This window comes from Phymastichus coffea, unplaced genomic scaffold, assembly GCF_024137745.1.
Source record: "Phymastichus coffea isolate CEN01 unplaced genomic scaffold, Cenicafe_Pcof_1.1 PCOF00038, whole genome shotgun sequence".
NCBI classification, from domain to species: domain Eukaryota; kingdom Metazoa; phylum Arthropoda; class Insecta; order Hymenoptera; family Eulophidae; genus Phymastichus; species Phymastichus coffea.
This window is the reverse complement of record NW_026706849.1, coordinates 294088-316696: the sequence shown is the minus strand read 5'-3', so window position 1 is coordinate 316696 and position 22609 is coordinate 294088. Positions and strand designations below refer to the sequence as shown.

The 22609-nt window shown below is 34.6% G+C and overlaps 2 protein-coding genes across 9 annotated transcripts in view; one reads left to right on the top strand and one right to left on the bottom strand.

Moving 5' to 3' along the window:
• The window catches only part of LOC131663823 (multiple C2 and transmembrane domain-containing protein), a 33103-nt gene extending 10888 nt beyond the window's left edge, over positions 1-22215 (bottom strand). Inside the window, exons 1-6 of one of the 3 annotated variants that reach the window (XM_058934509.1) lie at positions 21802-22215; positions 13170-13529; positions 10253-10681; positions 7476-7817; positions 6222-6364; positions 5947-6138 (exon numbers count right to left, since the gene is read on the bottom strand). In XM_058934509.1, the coding sequence (XP_058790492.1) occupies positions 5947-6138; positions 6222-6364; positions 7476-7817; positions 10253-10681; positions 13170-13221 (1158 nt within the window). In that variant the 5' untranslated portion in view covers positions 13222-13529; positions 21802-22215. The remainder of the gene's footprint in view (positions 1-5946; positions 6139-6221; positions 6365-7475; positions 7818-10252; positions 10682-13169; positions 13530-21801) is intronic. The other 2 variants (XM_058934508.1, XM_058934506.1) reach the window with 2 other exon arrangements.
• Positions 13567-16780, top strand: LOC131663824 (speckle targeted PIP5K1A-regulated poly(A) polymerase-like). Of its 6 annotated transcripts, none has more exons than XM_058934511.1 (6): positions 13567-13897; positions 14074-14098; positions 14287-14548; positions 14721-14806; positions 14883-15137; positions 15221-16780. In XM_058934511.1, exons 1-6 carry the CDS (start codon positions 13895-13897, stop codon positions 16648-16650), a joined length of 2061 nt encoding a protein of 686 aa, XP_058790494.1. In that variant the 5' UTR covers positions 13567-13894; the 3' UTR covers positions 16651-16780. The 6 variants fall into 6 exon arrangements, with proteins under 6 accessions (XP_058790494.1, XP_058790493.1, XP_058790497.1 ...); XM_058934510.1 differs by having other exon boundaries at positions 14880-15137; XM_058934515.1 differs by lacking the exon at positions 14074-14098 and having other exon boundaries at positions 13883-13897; positions 14287-14403; positions 14478-14548; positions 14880-15137.
• Positions 22216-22609: the final 394 nt, after the last annotated feature.

The window sequence follows — 22609 nt, the reverse complement described above, 5'->3', positions numbered from 1 at the left end:
TTTCTCTGCTCGACTCTCGGCAAGCTTCTCCATTAATTCTACCCTACGCTCCACGAGCAGCCGCAGCGCTTCCATCTTGTGGCGAGTCCTCGCCGGTCTTTTCGGTGCTTCACTCGTCGGCTCTCGCAGTTTCATCGTCGCTTCCTGCTTGGCTGCTTTGTACGCCACGTACTGCTCGAGCACTTCCGGATGTTGGCGTAATCCTGCGGCCAGCCGTTCCAACGCGACTTTCGGAGCCTCGTTAGGTCTCGACGCTTCTGCGTGCCGTAGATCATCCTCCGTAAGGGACGTCGTTGACGACGACGCCGTGGACGAGGCGGACTTGCCAAGCGGGGAACCGCCGTGTCTTCGAGCACTCATTCTTTGTACAAGTAACAAATTTTCCTAGCTGTTTGTAAGTTGCTACAAGATAGCGTATCGTCAAAGAATAATTTATGAAATTTGACCTCGACGTGCTTTTTTTTCGAAACTCGTTCGGTAGCTTGTTTGGTCAATTAAATAACCACGATAAGACATAATGGACATCAATTTTAAGAGCGTATTAACAAGTGCATATAACGATAAGAGCTTTTGTCGATATTTTCTTTGTTTTACGTGTGGAATTCAAAAATTTTAGTAGCAATTTGCGCGAAAATTAGAGCAATTTATATAAAATAGCTTATTGTGAACTGAATGTTCAACAAACTGATATATCGCGTAATTAATTTTTTCAAAACTCGATATGATTGCTGTTATTAAAATTCCCGACAGTTATTATTGAAAATGTCATTTTCAGGTTTATTGAAATAGCCAGTTGTTGAAAGATAAATTTTTTGTATGTCTTTCAAAAATAGATACTTGAACGACGCTATTAAAAAGAATAATTTTTTTGTTTGCAACAAGAATAAAGTCCACTAATATGTGCATTGTTAGAATATTCTTTCTACACTTACGAGTCAGAATTAAAAGCTACACTTGGTTATATGGAATAATATCATGTCTAATATGAAAGAAAAAATGCTCATCAAGCCACCTCTCGGTATAATAGAACAAGTGCTTACGGCGTGTTTCCGTAAGTAAAGAATTCTGTAAGGTCAGATTTCATTTCTGAGTAGAAGCTGTGAGGTAATAGTGCGGTTACGTTAATAATGACTATGGTGAAGTAAGCGGAACTCTTCTTCAATCTCAATCAAGCTTTGCAAACAGAAGAGATACAAGTGAGTAACTTGTTATCTAGAAATTAAAAGGCGTCCCTTAGACAAAAGTCATCAAGAAGAATTAAAAACGGTCTCGCAGCAAGAACAAAACTAGGTTCGGGTTTCATCGTATAATCGAGCTAATGAATCGAATTACAGTAGTAGTTTGACGTAAGCGTGCATCTGACAATGGGGCTACAATGCCGCTGAGCAACAGCAACGACTCACTCATCTCCGTTGTTGTGAAAGCTGGTAGTAATGTGGACTGCTGCAGGCGTATAATAGTTCACTTGTTGCCCGGCAACGTTCGCCGTCGGCCAGCAATTTTTTCTGGCGGCCCGAGCTTCTTGAAATTCGCGGCATTTCGATCGCAGAAAGCTCTCCGTCATCAAATTCTTAATGAAGCTTGTGCACGCGACGGCGTTACGAAACAGCAACGCGCTCTCATCGAAAACGAAAATGAAGGAGTGCCTCTCGCAGGAGAGCCGCGCGTATCTCGTGACAACAGACAGTGTCGCACGCACCAGATAATCTACTGCTAAATATAGATTGCGCGCGCACGCAGCCGATGGCCGAGCGACGAAGAGAAAAAGACTACCAGTACCGGTTACTGGCGCGCACTGAGTCTCGCAGTTCGATTGCGCTTGGCTAAATTGCTATCCTTCTCTATTGCGATGCTGCTATGCTCGCAGCTCTCCCACCTCTTGCCTCCCTCTATCTGCTTGCAGGCGACTCGCTCGCAGCGCTCTGCGAAAGCTTGCGAAAGCCGTCAAAGGAACCGCTCTTGCTCTCTTGCCCAAATCTCGCACAGAGCCAGGCTCACCACTTCACTTTCATTTTCTTTGATAACAAGCGTTCCGTAATCTCAAGCGTGTTCAAACTGATTGTCTTGCTAGGTTAATGTTACTGCATGCCGTGTCGCTATATAGATTAGATAAACTTTGTCATTCTGCATGCACTCTGCTGTTTAGATCATGTTCTACGACGAAAATATCCTAGATACATTTTGAAATACGAGTATAACAGTTTACAATAAGATAATAGCATTTCTATAGCATTATTACAATTTTTATAAGCATCCATTCAATACATTAAAAGCTTCCGAGAAAGAATTTCAATATAAATTATTGCTCCGATTTTTTGAATTTTACAGTAGATATTTAATTTCAATCAAATTTATCGCAATTACTATTATTACGCTCTCTTGCACAAAATCCGTAAAAATTTCCATTGCTTACGATTTCTTGAATAAAGATGTTTTCGCTGTTATTATTATAGTAGAGAGTATGTATAGAGAGTTTATAACTTTTGTTCATCAAACTACATTAACAAAAATTCAAGATAAAAAACAAATAGTAGATATAAGTCGACACGCGATTTTAATATAAGTTTTTTTTTGTATTTTGATGAAAACCGTATTACAATTTATATTCATTGTATTGTCGAATGCACACTCATTTTTATTCATATAACAAAAACAATAAAAGGGAATAAATAGAGTTGTACGTTCTGCGTAGTTAATTAAAACCGATAAACGAGTTTGTCATCAAATTACGTAACTGCCGTCTTGCTAACTCTTTCTCCCTTTTAACTGTCCATTAACTGTCCTATGCCAAGAAATTCAATCCGATGAATTACGTTGATCATTCTAATGGATGATGCATATGCAATTACTGTTTTGACTCTGGCGTCATAAATTTTGCAAGGTTGGATACTCTGGTAATTGTAATACATTGTAATGTATAGTCTTAAAAATGTTACCAATTTTCCAGATTGAATCGGTGCTACCATGCGAACGTGTGTTATATTGAAACGAAACGGCACGCGATTATTATACGAACGACATATTCTCGATCAACGTCAAAATAGTATGCAAATCACTAACGAATTTTTATTAACATTATAATTTTATGCCATGAAAGCAAGTCAATGGTTAAAGCCTTGAAAGTTAATAATAAAACTTTTTTTTCATAAAATCTAAATCAACGTGAAAATCTCAACTCACAATTTCACAGTTATTAGTGATATGTGAACACGCACGTTTTCCATGCGCGTTATTAAAAATGAAACGGACCAATAAAGCTGTAGCGTACTTTATATCTGCCTACAATTTAGTTGGTAACGAAAATGAGAAATGCTTTTAAAAATTATTTAAAAATTCAATATGTTTTACATGTTAGCCCTAAAAAGCAGCAAATATTTCGAACATTTGTTTATAAGATATTTTTTAAATTAATTCCTTTACTTTTTTCGATTTATGTCCCAAGATAATAAAGACCTCGGTGTGCAAAGCTAATATTTTGACAAACTTAGTCCAATAACTACACCAGAATAGATGAGCCTGCAGCTTGCACGGCTCAAGTAAAAAGCTAAGCTGTCGCAAGCGCAAGATAAATTGCTATTCCAAAAATAACAAATATGTATGTGAAGCACCGGGTGGCCACGTGAATAAAGAAAAAGCATATTATTAAATAAAGCCAAATGCGTTGAACTAACGTATATCACTGGCACTCATCACTCTGTAAGTATTGTCCGTCAGCGTCGCAGAATAGATACCCTTTTGTATGTTCGCAAAAGTCAGCGAGTATCCTTAAGTTCACGACACGCACCCTTCATGTGCACTTTATAAATTAAAATACAACATTATAGAAATGGGTTTAGAAGAGTAAATACGAAAATCTGGTCCTTTCATATCCTTTCGAATAATAAGAGTAAAATTTTCAAAAATAAAAATAATTCTTTTTAAAATGCTTTCGGTGTACTAATTATACGTGTTGACGTCCTGTACGATTAAACCAAACTTTATTCTCCAAAAAAAAGCTTCAAAGCTTTTATGTCAACTTTTCTGTAAATTACATTTTCAAGCGTGTGTTAATTATTCCTCGGAGTGAGAAGAGGTCGTTCTACATTTGTGTGACAAACCAGGCTTGAGCACTTATTTTCATCACTTTCAGTAAATGTGCACATTGGATATATATTGAAAAACATTCGCTAAATAATGTAATTAGGAGACATTGTATTATATATTATTGATTCTTCTTTTCATCAGTATTTCTAATTATTATCGGATTATAGATCTAAGTTAAACAAATAAGAACTTCTTTTTCTCAAATAATTACTACTAAATTGATTTATTTTCTCCGGTATGATTCTGAAAATAAATGGTTGAGGCTGTTACTTAAGAAATTTAAGAATTCAATTCATTAAAATTGTCATTAAGTAAATTAATGACATACTTTCCACGTGAATTATTCGAATTATTCAACAATGGAAAAGAATTTCAATTATAAAATAACAATATATTTATGTTTTCAATCAGGTCAGCGCTCATTATTGATAACTTTAAAAGTCGCGTTGTAGTATGAAATTAGACACACACCAAATTAAGTATTTACAACGATCTTTTATTGCTGAATTATTTGGAGCGTAAAAAAATAAGTACTACGAAATTTTTAATTACTCGACATTATTAGAAGTGATGTACCAAATAACCTATAACCACATTTGGTTTGTGTACGTTTTACGTGATGTGCCAGGCTATGATTTCGGTTATTACAGCTCGAGTTTCAATTCTATATTCATAGTTTACACACTTACTCGTTAATTTTCTCTATATGTTTGTTTCAGTATCTCGAAAGATAACACTTTTATATCCTAGTTTTTTTTACATAAAAAAGGGTCTTAATATAAGTCCGAAAAGTAGAAAAAAGGATTACCTGTCGGATACCTATACCCAAATCGACATTTTTTAAATATTTTATGTGTATGACACAGTAAAAACGTAAAGCATTTATAAATTCACGTACAAAGTTAAAAAAATACTAAAATATAATAAAAAAGCTTCAGGTCTATCAAATGTATGACGAACGTTAGTAGTAAACACAGGGTTGGGTCATTCTATCAAAAAGCTTCCAGCAGTCGATTTCAGACCTCACGATTTTCGCTTCCGCTTTACGATAATTGCGAGGTCCGAAGTCAACTGCTGGAAGCTTTTTGACAGAATCGCCTAACTCTGATTAAACATCAAATTATAAACAAAGATAACAGAAGAAATTAATTTATGAAACAATTTAATAGGTTGCTAGGTGGCGTAAAAGAGAAATATAGATGAATTTCGAGAATATTCAATATCATACGAAACACAGTTATCAGTAATAATTTGAACAAAAAGATGTAATAAATAAAAATTGCTTATTATAGAGTAATTAAGCAACCCTCATAAAAAATCTTTTTTAAGTAATATAAAAGTATAAAAATTAATGTTTCTCCACTATGTAATAATTTTGTTCGTTAAAGCTATCAATCTTCTATGTAATATATAATTGATTTATTTTGTTGGTCATTCTTGCGTACTGAACGATTATGATATTTTGACAACCAAATTTAAAATCCAAATTATACCAATAGTTATAAACAAATTTTCACAAAAGTAACAGTAATGAAATTTTTTGTACCATTTTTTTGGATGTAAATACTTTGTAATATGACTGCACACAACATAAAGTAGAAATTGACAGAGAAAGTAATATTTATTGTCGAACATATAATAGATGCGTATAAAAAAATATTCTTTTGTTTTATGACACTATGACTTTGAAGCTTTTAAACGTTAATCTATGTATGTAAATTATGCATGACACTTTGATTACTTTTCTTTAATATTGATTATCAACACATACTAGTAGTAAAATAATACTAAAATATTCAACTTGTCACAATAATACACGAAAGGTGGATAAAAATTAAAAGAAAAATAGAATTTAATCCTCACCTGTTCTTTCTCTTGCTGATTTTTCGGCCAAAGTGTAGCAGAAACAATAATTTGCCCAAGATCTTGTTTTGGCCGTGCAGGGTCTTTGAGTTCTAAAGTAATATCTTGCATCTGACCTAATTCCAACTGCGTTAAATCGAGCTGTGCTGCACCCATGAAATCGTCTTGCAGACCCCAATCGTAATCAAAAACCTAAATCGTTAGAAGTAATTAAACATTCGATTGTAATTGAAGATAAAACAATGTCCTAAAGCGCAATAATGTTAATTATATACCTTAAAATTAAGAGGTTGGAACGGATCCTCGATTGGCAAAGAGATACTCTCATCCCAGACAGGATTTAGTTCTCTGTAAACTGTGCGCGACTTATGTAACAGGCGACCGGAACATTTTATTTTTACGTAAGGATCACTGAACCCTATAGACAAATAAATTTATATATTATAATTATTATCAATAGATTTAAGTAGCGAATTTTATGTTACAATGAAATAACTGAAATGCATTCAAAAAAACACGGTAATAGAAACAGGGGGACCGATCTGTTATGTAAAATTCATTTTTCATCCAAAATATAAAAGAAAGAAAGAAATAAAAAAAAAACATAGCAATTGCTCTTGAATCTGTAAGTGTTTTTATCCAATGGCAACACGTGAATTCGTACTGATTCTCACCCTCTTTGGCACGGTTATCGTCCTCGGATATCTCGAATGTAAACGCGTTATATGTACATATGGCCAATTCCACAAAAAATACATTGATTCAGTTTCGTTATTTGGCGAATGTTCAAAAATAGAACTCTCATTAAGGGATTTCATTATTCTCTGTAATGTTGCCTATCTACAAATAATTTAGTTCTCCACTGTGTATGCTTATGACGTCCATTTTCTGCCTATAGAATTGTTGGCATCAATAAAAACAAAAATCTTTCTTTTATATAAGTTTTTGTATAATATAATTTGTTGGAATATGTAAGAAATCGAAGCATGATAGTGCCAATAAAATTGGAATAAATAAATAATAATCCTATAGGTTAAATACGTTATATAACACATATCTTAATTTAGTTCTATTCAAAATTTTGATTCTTGTCAAACTTTGTAAAGTGCTATAGCATTTTAAGCATCGTGAGGATCGAAATTTTGGATAAATAAGAGAATAATATATGGTTTTTAACATATTATAATTCTTTTTCGTCCTTTTTTTGAAACTCCAATGAATCATGAAAAAAAACATTTTTTTTTATGAATTTTAGCTGTTCTACAGACAACAATGAATGATACAAACATCCGCGGCGATGGGCATAAATATTTTCTGGTTCTATCAATACCATCGATAACACAAAATTAAAAACGTGCACTGAATTTTAATATTTAGTAAAAAAGATATCAAATTAATGCATTTTTTATGGAATTTACCATATAGAGTGATTCATGCACGCACAAAGCCACGCCGACATCATCAGACGGCTAGTGAATAGCAAGCTGGCCGCCAGCAATGTGAGCTTTGGCGGGATTTTGACGACTCACCGCATCGATCCATTGCCACGAGATTGGCACCTCTTCGCAAGTGAAGTCGTAACTGGAAGAAGGCATGCTGGCGGAGAGCAAGTTCGCGGCGTCTCGTGTTTTCATCTTGCAGAATGTCGACTTTGACGAGCTCCGGATCGCCTTGAGTTTCGCCAGGATGCTTATGCGAAGCGTTGATATCGATCGATTGCTGATTGGCGCCAGCTGGGCTGCTGGTCGACGCCACGGGAGCACCCGTCGGCGCCGACGTTTTCGGTGAGCCTTCGCTACTGCCTCGGGCTGGGCTGTCATCCTGCACTGCCGTCGCTTTTTCGTTGCGACTCGAGCGTACCAAAGGAGATTCTGAAATGACAAGTGTAGCCGTGCTCTAAAAAAATTTACTCTTCTTTTTACGTTTCTTTGTGCATTTGACGAATGACATATTAGATCGAATCCATCTCATTCTAAACGATTAATCGTTCACTATATTATCAAGAGATAAATGTTCAACAACGACACTCGACTGTTTTAATGGCTTGTGATTTTATAACAAGTTTCTACCGTGAAATAATTTGTTGGCACATAGCCAGCATGTCTATGTAATTTTCATTGCACAAAAATGCTATCACAAACGTTAACACTTTGTATCTCGCGAAGACTGTCGCCCAGTTGAATTTCAGTAAGAAAAATTAGGTATCGTAACGTTATAGTATTGGTGTTATTCGCGGACTCACATAATCGCTTCCCACGGTTACCTAACTTTTTAATATCTCAAAAAATCTCACTTTAAATATTTTAGTTTATATATATATATACCTACATCTTGTAAAATATAACAGGCCGAGTAAATGAAATCTATACATCTAGATAAATGGCTGTCTTAAAAATATATGAATTGTTGAAAATCATTTACACGTAAATATGAAAATTCAAGTCGTTATAATGTAATGTCATCACAAAAGCTTTCATTATTGCGTTTTTTTCATCTCAAGAGACCTATCAAGCACTTATCTAACAGCAGGCTTTTCATAGCAGTAAGAGTAAAGTTAACAACTAACATAAGTTCTGCTAATTATTTTATTTCTTTTCTTTTTCTATAACTTTCAATGCATTCTTAGCCAATAGCAAAGTTTCATCTAATTGAGTTAGTATTGCAACAATTGCGTCACGTAAATTAATTTACGTTACGTACTATTGCAATTAAATCTTAAATTATAAAAAAAAATTATCGTACACATTACCTACAAGCTTATAAATTTAAATATATTTTCATTTGTAAAAAAAAATAATTATAAGTTTACATTTGTTACCAGGAAAGTCTAAATATAATTTCTCTGACACTTTTTGGATTTACTAGTACTTATTCTTCTCGTTTATATTCTCAATATTCCGAAAATAACTCAAAGGAAGAAAATATTACGAAACGTAATAGGATTAAATTACATAGATATTATTTTTGTCTAATTCTCCTTCCTTAATATAAGTGTAGATCGTTGAAAAAAAAATGATTTTTTAAAACGGCTTTTTTGGTCATCTTTTTCACTAAATGAAAGTTGATGTGATTAAAAATTATTGAAAATATTTTTATGATAACAATCAAAAACATGAGTTATGAAAAATAAATTAGAAAAATGTGGTTTCGGAAAAATGATGATTCATTGTCTATCGTAGTCTATGGCTATTTCTTTATTTAATATAACTTATACCAAAAAATTATTGTGAAATATCTAATATTTGAAATATTTATGCAATAGTAATCGCAATAAGATTCAACGTTATAACGAGACTAGCGTTTAAAAGAATGACTCATAAAATGTAGTGAATAGAATAATATAATAATAACTAATTGACTTTTGGAGGGAGTATTCTTTATGAATATTAAAATTCCCTCTAGGATTTATTTAAAAGAATTTTTTTCATGAACTTTTATTACGACTTAATAATATTAATTTACTTATATATATATGTATGAATATATATATATATATATATATACATATTAGAATTTATAACTTGTATCATGCATTCAATAACCTGAAAATTAGTCTAAATTGTTTGAATTAAATGAAAAATTTTTCGTCACTAAATCTAAGGTTTAGTCAAGCAAAGAACCGTTACTTCAAGCAAGGTAAATTTAAACACTTATAAATCGACGAGGCCTTTTTCAAGTTCTCAAACCATCATATATCGGGTGACTTATACTTTTTGAGTACTGCTTTAAGGTTTTTATTTAAAAAAACAATAATAATAACATTTGACTTGAGTTATAGCACATCATTCGAATTTATAGTTTTATTTTACACGGTATAGTATAGTATCGTAATTGTTTCCATCACCAATAACTTCTATTTTCTAGTTCCTAAGGGATAATTAATATTAATAGACTCTTAGGTTGTTCTAGGGCTTTCAATTTACTTTTTAGGATAACGGCTTTCATCAACAGCTAATTCTTCGTCGAATTTTTCAAATACCTTTAAGCAAGAAGAATAACGAACAATAGTTTATTACAAATGTCGAGTTTAAGGAAAGCAGGTGCAAAATCAGATAATTTATATTTGTTATTACGCAGAGGTATGTCAGTAAGACCGACAGGTAGTCTGTGATGGTTCATAAACGCAGATTGCTTCGCTCGTATACGTATGTCGGTATGTGTGTGACTATGATACTTTATGCGCGTGGCTGTAAAGTTTATAAGAAGAATCGAAGCTGGTGCTACGCTTGTAGTGACGTAATAACTAAGTTACAAGATCAGTGTTAATCATGTGGATCCGTAGGAAAAACAACGGGAGAATACGTACCGGGTCGATTGAGGTAGTGTCTGGCGGGGCTTTGGTTAGCCGAGGAAGCTCTGCTGTGATCGGACGAGTAGTCGGCCGCGTAGTCGGACTCCTTGGCCTGCGAGTCGAGCAGGTCTTTGGACTTTTTGCGCTCCTTGCTGCGACTGCGCTGCCAGCGCGACTTGAGGCAGGCGAAGAAGGTGTGGGTGCGCTGGGCGACTGAGATGTGGCGGTGCGAGTGGCGTAGTCGCTGCACCACGCCGCTGGCTAGGTGCTCCTGCTGGTGGTGGAGGCCACGGCGTTCCGGCGAGCGGCCCGCCGACGAGCTCTCACCACCGCTGCACTCGCCCGCTCGCGCCAAGCCATTGTCGCGCAGCTCCGTCGCGCTGCGCGATAGCTGCCGGCTACCATTTAGGTTCAGCCGGGAACGTTCTTCCGTGCTCGTCTCGCCTGCAACGCACACATCACTTCTTTTTTTACTTTTGCCGATAACTCGATCAATTAAGCCTTGTTTCGTTCAATTGAACACCTATCCACTTACCGCTAATTTTTTTTTCTTTGTCCTTACTTGTTTATTTACCCTGTCTGCTAGTGTATTATACGCGGAGTTTCCTTCCAGCTGTAAATTTTCACTCAAGTCTATAATGCGCCTTCTTTCATAAATCAGCTCCGTTTTATGCGATTTATTTTTGCATCACGTCCATGCGTCATTGAATGTACATTGTACTACACATCAATATTACTTAGCGCTATTTGAAACGCCCATTGATAAAATTCTCGAATTTCGATTCGGAATTTCATAAAAATAAATTCAATTCTAAAATTCTCAAATATAAGAGAGTTACTTGTCAAATTTTTTCCCTCATTAGAACGAAATTACAACAACCGAAAATCCATGTCGTAAAACATATGTATGGAAGAAAAAAACGTTTGGCAAGCTACGACGTTTCAAAATTAGTTTCGTTTATACTGTTCTAACCATGATATTTTTCAACTTCATGTCTCTGGAACTTTAGATTCTGATAGATAAAGTACACAGAACTAGCTAATCCGCTTTTTTAAATTTCAGCTTTTTCATCGGATGTATAAATACTAACAACTGATTGTGAATTCTCAACTCATTCAAGTTTCGCAGGTTTATTTGCTCAGCATTATTATATATATATTTATCTGTCTGACAGTCGCATGTAGTCTAGTTTTACACGTACGGTATGTGTGTAAACTTACATTATAAATGTACGGTTTCACTTGTATATCCATTCCATAACTTTATTACATTACGCCAATGTGTAACGAAAAATGGAAAGAAGAAATATCGAGTACGAATGGAAATAGTTCTTCTCTAATTTTTATACTGAAAGACGATTATTGAGGAAAATATGAAAATACGAGGGCAAATCGCTACAAGTTGTACGCATTTGAAGCTATATAAAAAGAGCATTTTACAGTGAATTTGAAAATAGGACAATAGATATACTTTTTCGTATTTCCTATATCGACTACCGATGGCCCTGTTTCATAGGCATGCCATTATTTTTAAAAGTATTTTCTGGAATATTAGTAAACTCTAGTCTATATTTTTAACATCGTGTCCAGTATTTTTACCAGATTATCTAAAAAATATGTTATAATAAAAACGATAAAATAAAAAAGAATACAGTGAATAAAATCTTTGAAGAAATGAATGTTGACCTTCATTGACGTGACTAAAATGCTTCAAAGAATGACGTACAAATTTAGTCTTTAATGATTCTTCAGCTGATAAAATCCCACTAGATTACGAAGATGTACTTTCCATAGGATGTCTCGAATTTGTCCAAAAACATTGCTTATCCGATATTGAGATTTTAGGATTTTCTAGTACTAACCGAAACTCTGATTGTTCGTCTTGGCTGTTCCCGGAGTGAAGGAAAAATATAAGAAAAATTTATATACGAAACTTGTAGATATGTGCGTCTGGGAGGTGTAATGAGCTATGCCTACGCTCTCGAGAAAAGCGAAAAAGCACGCAACCGCGCGGTAAGAGATGGAGTGCGTTAATGCTGCAATATGACTTGACGAGACGGATTATCTGGAGTTTCTTAGAGCTTCGTCGCCGCCTAATTGGATCTCCACCGCGCGGTGCGCAGCTGCTCTTTGAATACGTGAGGTTTAATCGATCCAAGAGCCAACTGGAGCCTCCAGAACGGGCATCTCGAGCTTTGCCTTTTCTCCTGTCATTCTTTTGGCTTCTTTGTTTGGTTTCGCTTCTTGTTTTTCTTTACTCACCGATTAATTATATTATCACGGCTAAACTCGAATTCAAGCATTTCAGTCGCCACAATACATTTTAAACAATAGAAATCAACGTGCAAACAATTACAACACTGGTATTTGAGGCTACAATAGAAACCTGCATACTCATATGTGTCGATCATAAAATAGCAAAAAAGACTAGTCTCCATCCGGTATTTACAAAAAAAAAACTCAGGTGATTAATTGCCCATGAGAAATTCTCTTCTTTAGGCTGCGAGAATACTGAAGCATTAATGGTGCCTTTGTGCAAAATTAGGATGCACTCGGCCGTCATATACCTAACAAGCATGCAGTAGATATCAAAGTGCACTAGATTTTTTGTACCTGTAAGGTCATTGTATAGGAACTTATCGCGCATCAATTATTCTCTAATTTAAATAAACTCTGCTTTTAGATATTACAAGAGCTACTCAAGGCAGGGCAAACCAAAAACTTAAAGCTGGCGCTTAAAACTCCGATCAAAGAAAATCGAAAATAGCTGATCAATAAATGGTCAAGCATTGTTTAAGGGAAACAACATTTTGCAAGTTCTCGACTACGAATTTTTAGCGCTGAAGTTATGGTTTTCCAAAATCAAGATGTACAAAAGATCAGTATAGATACTTGCCAGACTACTGGCTTGAAATAAAAAACGTTAGCTCACCGTGCGAATGGTCAGTATCTTCAGGGCTCAGCAGTTCGACGCTTTTGCTCATTGTTCGGCCGTGATAGACAATGTAGTTGTAGTTGCTTAGCGAACCTCGGCTCCAGCAGCTGTAAGTACTTGCCGATGTAAGAGCAGCAGTTGGCCAGTTGGCCGGTATACTCTAGCATGTTCGCCGCGACGCTGCCCGCCCGCCTGCAACGGTCTACCCGAACGATCGATGGCCCCGAAGCGATTTCTCGGCATCGACCAGCTCCTGCTGCCGCCGCCGACGCTGTAGCTGTTTCTCGGAGACTTAGATTCCGTTCTTGCACGCATTAGTCCTTTATCTGAACGACTCTCACTATTGATTTTGCTTTTCTGAAATGAATACAACGATCATCGTCGTTTAGAATATACTGTTACGAGTTATTATTTGGTTAATTTATATTCGTGTGTCGATGGATTATTATTATTTATTATGTATTAAATCGGTCAAAAGAGAACACATTCACTCGTATTTCTCTTTCAATTTTCTAATGTGAAAGAATTTGATTCAATAGCCTTACGGCCGTCATGTGTCAATGTTTACAAAAATAGTAGATATATTGTGGTCGTTTTTCGTCCTGTCCTTCTCCGACATGCGGCGCGACCCCTCACTGACCGTAAATTTAATATCAGTAAATAAACTTATTAATGCAGACGTCAGTGTACAAGGGTATTAATCGTAGATAAAACGACATTTTATGGTATGGTCCATGCTTACATTTCACCAACGTGTCCGTTTGTTGAACATAAATACAATTGTTTAGACAATGATCGAAATATTCAATCGCGTGTAATAGTGCGTTTTCAGTAGATTTAACAAAGTTAATCATATCTTATATCTACTACGTTAGTTGACGATTGAAATCCATTGTTATAGAGAAAACATTTGATCATTATGAAAGGTTAAATATTACAATTTTTCATAATTTAGATAAAGTATAGATAAAATATAAAATATTATAATTTTTTATAAATGCTTTTATCCAATTGTAATTAGTAAAATGTATAGTTTGTATGAAACTAAAAAATACAAATTCTTTGTATAAAAAAACAATTATACTCAAATTAATTAAAACGTTTTAATTAAAAGATAAACAGCAAATAATGAATAATTGGAAGTGTGAAGTTTGTGATTACACCTTTGAAAGCGAGGATGACTTAAAACAACATTTTCTTACTAGAAGTCATATAAAAAGAAATTCAAGAAGTAATTCAGTTTACATAAGTGGAATTCCACAAGCACCTAATGTTTTGAATGACTTGTTAAATTTTTTGTCGCAGACTGGTAAAATAGTGAAACACAAAACACTTGGAAACAAAGAAGACAAAATTCTTGTTGAATTCAGTAAATGGTAAATTTGAATTCATTTTTTTACTCTTTTGATTTTTGTAAACTTAATTTCATTTTTTGTCCACTATTGTATACAGTAATTTACTTATAATAGAATTACTAATAATTATAAAATTTAATATAGAAATTTTGTATGAAAAGTATATATATATATATAGTAAAATTTTTTCCAGTGAACCTATTAAAATGATTCTATCTAAAGGAATTCATATAAACAATGTTAATTTACGTGTTAATCGAGCACAAATGACTTATGAAGGTATTTAATTATAAAATGACCTTTAATAATTATTATTTAGTTTTATTTTTAATCATTGCATCTTATATTATAGAAGACTGTGCACATAACATTAGTTATGAAGCTATCAAAAATGTTTTTACTGATGACAGTTTTGAAGAGCAACTGTACAACTTTATTAATAAAATATCTCTTACACAAGTAGATATTAAAATGAATTATGAACCTGTCTGTCAAGAATTAGAAAACATTTTCAAACCTATTTTTCCAAAGTGCAGAATTTTCAAATTTGGTTCATCTGTTACTGATATAGGGTTTAGAAAATGTGATTTAGACATATATTTGGATATTGGTAATTTTGTTCAAATAAATAATACTTTGTATAATTTATTATAAACCCATTTTAAGTTTTCAGACCTTTATCGATATTTTTAGGAATACCTGTTATCAAAGCGAATAAGAAGTCTACTATTGGACCACATGTCCTTTCTTCAGAGATATTATTTACTATAGTTGAAAAGACCATTCGGTCAAACTATAAATTTTCTAGATGTATTCCAATTCCAACTGCAAGAGTACCAATAGTAAAGTGCTGTTATTCTCCAACAAATGTTTCATGCGATATTTCTTTCAAGAGTAAGTTAGGAGTTTATAATAGTAGTTTACTAAAATTTTATCTTTCCATTGATCCTAGATTTAGACCATTAATGATTATTTTAAAATATTGGTATTACAATTGTGAATTGAGAAGTTATATTGGTATAACAAAATATGCATTGACTATATTATACATATTTTATCTTCAAAACCTTGGACTAGTACCTACAACTAATAGTTTAAAAGAAAAATGTACAGTTCCTTTAGTTATAAATGGATGGCAAGTCAATTTTAGTGAAAATTTAAATGATTTTGAAATGAATGAAGACAATAGATATAAAAGCATTCCTGAATTACTTTTTGGATTTTTTGATTTTTATATGAAATATGATTTTCAAACTTATATTGCTTGTCTCTGTGATGGGCAATCATATGAAAAAAAATTATTTTATGAAATAGAATTTCTACCAGTATCTATGAAAAGTTATAAAGAATATTTAAATGGTTCAGTTGATCCTAAAGCTTTTAATTTACGTAGACCTATGTGTGTCCAGGATCCAACTGAATTGAATTGGAATGTCACAAATAATGTTTCAGCTGAATGTGTTGATAAATTTCAATTATTTTGCTTTACATCTGCCAACATTATTGTTAACTCTTCGAATAACAATTACCAAACTCTACTCAAAGATCTCTTTGGTTTTACAAATAAATCCATAATTAATTATGTCCCACCTGTACCAGACAAGAAAAGATTTTCAATTTGTCCATATGATATTTATGGTGCACTAATAAATTTAGAAAAAGTTAGTTTTGATAATGATTGGGTTGACTCAACATTTAAATTGATACAACAATATTTGGAAAAAGTTTTAAGTTTCCAGGTGAAAATAAATAATGACAGTAGCCATTTAAATCAAACAATGGATCATCAGATTTTAGTACTCATTTGTAAAGGATCTCACTGCTTATGGAAAAATCGCAAATCTATAAAAAATGTTGATAAAAGTGAAGATCCTTTTCAAAATGAAATAAATATTTCCAAATCTCTGTTAAGCCAAATAAATTTACAATCTGACAATGCATGTATTATCGATTTTGAATGTCAACTTCAAGAAAAAAAGGAACCAAGATCTCATATTATGGTGACTTTATCCAACATTAGAGGTACTAAACGAATTTTTCAAGAGATTGCTAATGATCTAATGTACAGAATGGTATCTGTATTGAGAAAATTTATCAAGTTTTCATTTAAGAATAAGCCTTAGATATGGCCATGGTTGAACAATCTTGAGTCTTTGTTTTTTATTATTATTCCTTTATAAAAGAAAATGTATTTGAAAATTAATATAAGACTCATATAACATTTAGCATGTACAACTATTTTACATTTATAAATACGACCACGTGACTGTATATTCAGATGAATATTATAAAATAAATTTTATCAAGATCACTGCATTTATTCATTTTTGACTAAATATCTATAATTTATAATCCAGAATTAAAACCTTTATCTCCACTAATAAATTTCAAGATTTACTAATTTATATTGAACGAAATTAATGTGAAAACTACATTACCTTTCAAAATTCGACAAGAGGAAAATAATATTAACTTAAAATTTAGTCATTATATCATCTTGTAACTTCAAGAACTGTCGAATATTGCAATTATAATTCAAAGGATAACAAAACTATCAACAATTCATGCCACTGGGCAAGCAGAATAGGAGATCAGAATAGTCATTTTATTGGTAAATAAAACTACTCCATTACCTGCGTCACGAAAAGCCATCCAATTTATTGGTATCGGGGCATATAATTATAATCCGATAGACTTGATTTTTTTTGTTCTTCTTACCTTATTATTAATAATAAATAATTTATTAGTTGATGTAATTTTATTCTTGCTATACGTATAATATAATTGAAATCAGAAAAAAACTTTTAAAGCTCTATATACTTGATTTTTTTTTGTTTTTATAGCTAAATGTGCTGAAAAGTATAATTCATTAAAACCAAAAATACTGTTTGAAATAATTAGGTCGATATTTTTATCAGCAACACCATTATCGTATTAGAAGCTCAGCAAGAATGCGTATAATATCGCCTCTCTACTTAAAATTAGTAAAGAAAAAAATTATTGGCTTGAAAATCGAATTAAATAAACAAATAGCTATGTTGAAATAACATAATTATAAGCAATTTTCATTCTCAAATACCTCGAGATGAAAAATCGATATTTGAATAAACACGTTCTAAAATTAAAATTGCTGTAATATGTAATTAGCATAAAAGAGTCAAATTATTTGAGTGGTTTTCAATTTTCGTCAACTATAATTTTTTAGTCAATGTTTTCTAAAAATGTTATAAAGAAAAGAAGAGTTTGCAGAAACGAACATTGAAGCTGTTCGTTATATTTTTTATTAGTCACGCAGAAAACGTGACGCAAAGTTCACATAAATTCCTTAATCGTTAAAGTTCAAATATTCTCTTATCATAACTGCGCTATAAAAATATAAGTATAAAGATTTTGTATCACAATTAAGGGTAACGATATCGAATCTGCCCTTGAACTCTAAAAATGATATGTTAGTTATATTTTTCGGTCATTTGAAAAGATAAGATAAAAATGGAAGTTAACCTAATGATGAATAGAGAATCCCGAATATAAAGCTGCATAATACGACGATGACACTATTACATAAAAATATAATATAGAGGATGAACAAAAGCAGCAATAAATGTTTTATAATTTACTTGATTGACCGTCCAATTAATATCCGGTCGAAGCGGAAGTCCGGCCGTGCTCGATATGCACAGTTTTTACGGCCTAACGTTAAAAAATATTGATTTGTACAGAAGCTTGACGCCACACAACCAGGCTATACCAACTACTACTGCATAGGTCAACAAACTTATACTTGCTGCTTTCATCGTTTACCATTTTTCGTGCCTCTTGACTGCACGGAGATAACAAACAATTAAATCTCGATTATGCAATACATGATCCGTAATGAAAAATAAGTGCTCAATAATATGTAAAAGCTGTAAGGAATAAAGTAAAGCAAGTCCGTTAAACGAGAGTAAATATGTAATGAAGTAGCAAGAGCGTATTTTGTCTTTAATCAATACCAAATTCAACTGGGCCGAATGTCCCAAGAGAAGAAGGTAAAGAGAGGAAAGCTGGGATCGATTGGAAATTGAAGTAGCACGCGGACCGAGAAAGCGCTGGCTTATCCCCGTGGCTGGCGCGGGTCCTTTATCATCGAAACTGCGTGCGTGCTTTGAGCGCGAGCTGAAGCACGCTGAATTATTGAAGTCGTGACACAGCCGCAACCGACGAGCTCTCCAACGAGAAACCAAGCGTACAATGACTACATCTCTCTCCCTCTCTCTCTCTCTCTCTCTCTGTCCCTCTCTTTCTCTCTCATCTGTATTACGTAGTGCCAGACCCAACCAACTGCTTATCCCATGCACTCCAGTCAATGATTGTTGTGACCCTTTCCTAAGTCGGTATAATGCGCAGATTTGTCGCGCATTGTACGCGCCACCTCGACAACTTCGATCTACTGATATTACTTTTGCAACGCACGAAAATAGCATCGGCCAGCAATCTGTTATATTTTATCACTTCTCTTTCTCTCGACACTTTTTTCAAGTGCCTCAAAGTTCAGTATTTCTAAAGTTTGATAATAACATTTTTTTTCTATGAACCTGGGCTAATATAACATTGCTTGCTTTAATGAAAAATGTCAACGTATAGCGAAGGAAAACTCATTCGTTCCAGTGCTTATAGTTTGTAGCTTATTCGCGCGCAAGCGGAAAAATTGAACGCTCGAACGTGCAGCTGTATAAAAGTACACCAATCGTTCTGCGGTCGTATATTTCCGAGATTAAGAGAGAACGAAGCTGCGCTTAACACAACGGAAAACATTGTTCATGGGTATACAACGTATGTGATGTGCAAAATATGTGCACCTGAGCAAATACTTTTTTCCACGTCCTATAAAGCCTACATTATTTTAAGAACTTTTATATAAAGTATTATTTCATTCTATTTATAGTGATAATTACTTATAATCATAGTTGACCTATTTTTAAAGAATGTAAATAATTTGATAGATTTTTTGATTGTATTATTATATAAAGTGATGAGCTATAGAAACAGCAATTAATCAAAAAACGTTTTTCATGTCACGATTTAGGTATAGCAACTTAACTTGTCACGTACGTATATACCAATTCACTACAATCAGCTAAGCATACCTATAAACCAGATATTGTTTTACTGAAAAATAGACACAGAAAAAACGACTTCTAATTTAGCAAATGAACGATAAAAAAGTTATTAATTTATATGCATTATTACCCTGCTGACTATATATTGTAACTCTCTTATTTGGATTCCTTAATGACTGTGTTTGCACCGCAACTTAAAGATTTCAATCAAAAAATTAACTTGTAGTAAATAAGCTTACGTAATTTGTAATCAACCTAGTTTTTTTAACATAAAAAATTTTTTTTACTTGTAGTAAATAAGTTTACGTAATTTGTAATCAACTTAATTTTTTTTTAATATTGAAAAATTCTTTTTATATTATAGACTTTTTAATTATATTCTTAAAATCTTTAAAGAACGGAAATAAGTTTATCAGAGAAGTCCATTAAAAAATGGCATAAGTTATTACGTCTGAAGTCTTATTGGCGACTGGTCTCTCATTAAATAAACATTTACGTTTATCTTCGGAAATGAGAAGGCAAAACGTGACAATCACAGATAAGTTTCAATATTAATAGGTTTAAAATATGCATGTTCGTATAATATCAAAATTTTATGAGTTTTCGCTGCCAAAATATCAATAGTTGTTTTTCATCTTCAAAAATTTGGCTATACTTCATTCCACGCTACCGTTAACGTCTGTATAATTAAAAGAGAAAAATTGATTAATGGAAAAAACTACGTAATGCCTCATCCCAAACTAAGGTGAACAAAGAATAAAGGATTTCAAAACTTTCGACGTAAGTTTCAAAATTTAATCTCGCGAACGAAAGTGCGCTAGCAACAACTTCGAAACAGTTTAGTACCCACACGTCGAGCAGAGAGCAAATTGCTTCGATACATAAAACCTACCTGCATATATATGTAGAGGCCTGATTAAGCTTTCTGTAGAATGGCTCGCTAATGAATATTCGCTTGCTGGCGTATTGTTCAATTACACGAAAACGGTACTGACTCTCAAGGTGTAACCTCCAAATTAGCCTCATTTCCACTTTACTTATACAAGCTCTCCCCCCTCTCTCTCTCTCTCTCTCTCTCTTGGTATGTATACGTACATGTATGCAAACTTCAGTTATATGGAGTGTGTCTGTGAGAGAGAGAGAGAGAGAGAGAGAGAGAGAGAGAGAGAGAGAGACGGAGAGAGACAGACAGACAGAGAGAAGAGAGAGAGAGAGAGAGAGCGTACGATACACGTGGAGTACGAGCATCATCCACAGTTCCCAAATGGCCTATCTTGTCAAGCATCCCCATACGTACGTAGTTCCAAGGATGCATTATTTTCACTAAACGGATCTTCATGCTGGATATCTTGCCATCATGCCAAACGTGCAATATATACTCTAGGACTCATTTGCTTATATTAATTGTTGTTTAGCTACGCACGTGGCAGAAACGTGCAGGTATATTTTGGCGATCGATCAAAGCAACCATTAACATGCGTGCTATAGAAAAGAATCACGAATCAAGCGAAACTCACTTGTTGACAGGACAAAGTTATTATCGACGGCGTCTAAGTAAAAATCTTGTCGTTCGGTTTGCTCAGCCTTCCAGCCTACATTTACAAAGCCTACATATCGATTATTTTAGGCAAATAGTGCATTATCGTTTTGAATGATCGGCCGTTTGCTTTGATTATCCATTTCTCTCGACTCATTTTCACACTACTACGCCTTTCGTTAGCCGTCGCAAAAATACCTGTAAGCAATGCTACTTTTACGAACCTGCAAAATTGTGCTATTTTTCGGTCAATTACACTTTCTAAAAATAAAAATGCCTTCTGAGAAGAAAATAGGAAAAAGTTGGTGCACCGCGAATGGTGTACATGTATGTAGTGTGTGTGTGCACAAGCGAATTGAAAAAGCGCACATTTGTTTGCGCAGCTACTCTACGTAAGTTGGGCTTTTCCTCGCAGCAGCCTCTCTTTCTCTCTTTCTCACGCTCTCTCTTGAAACGAAAAAGCAGGTTGTAATAAATGCTTGTACAAGCGAAAACCGTTTAATTCAGCATACGCGTATATAAGCAATGCGCGATAATGAGGGAATTGGAGATAAGTTGGGCGGTCGTGACCTTTCCGAACGGAGCTATTTGCGAACGATGACATGGATGTTACAATATAAGAGTATTGTAAAACCTACCGAAAGTAAGGAAACGTGGACACGGCGTGCGTCTCATTGAGAACTGAAGCCCGCAGAGCTCAAGTGCTACGAGCAGTAGTAGTCAGAATAAGAGAAGTGAGCTTATTCTTCCGGTATAGTCGCGCACCAATTTCTCGGCCTCCCGGCACATACGAGCTTTCCTGTCTCGGAGGACGACCGAGCTGATTGCGCGCGCGTGTCACTCGCGCACTCGCTGTTTCTGTCTTATCGCGGGTGGCGCGTGCTCGACTATACTAATGAGCGAGCGTCGGCTCGTTAAGCGAGCGAACGGGAAAAGGGGCTTTGGTGTGCTGTCGACGCGCGGGTGGCACTTGTTTCGGTTGGCGAGCAGGCGACGCGGCGCTCGACAGCCCACTGACGGAGCTGCTGCCATCGCCGTCGCTGCTCGCATGTCTGGGACGTGCGACGCACGCGCGCGTCAGAGGGTGGTAAGCACTCGGAAGGGGTGGTGATCCGTAGGGAGAGCGCTCGCCAGACAAGTCAACCGGGATAACCGAGTCGAGTAAGCAGCGACAACAGCCTTTAACCGTCTCACGCGAGTTCACTCGAAGCCACGGTTTGGCGCGCTGTAGCACAGTAGAACATCGCAGAGTCCAGTCATACGCGGCTGTGTAGCCTCCCTTCGAGCGGCGATACCAGCCCCAATTCAGCTCAACCCAAATCGAACTACGAGACCTATCTACTCCGCTCTAAAGATATATTAGGCGACGGCGCCGGCGCCGGCGACAAATAGGCGCGCGAACCGACTGAAAAAGAAAAAAAGAAGAATGAGAGAGTGAGGAGAGAG

Coding starts and splice junctions, on each gene's coding strand:
- LOC131663824 (XM_058934510.1), top strand. Junction 14,549..14,720: donor CTTGTTGAATTCAGTAAATG/GTAAATTTGAAT, acceptor AATTTTTTCCAG/TGAACCTATTAAAATGATTC. Junction 14,807..14,879: donor AGCACAAATGACTTATGAAG/GTATTTAATTAT, acceptor CTTATATTATAG/AAGACTGTGCACATAACATT.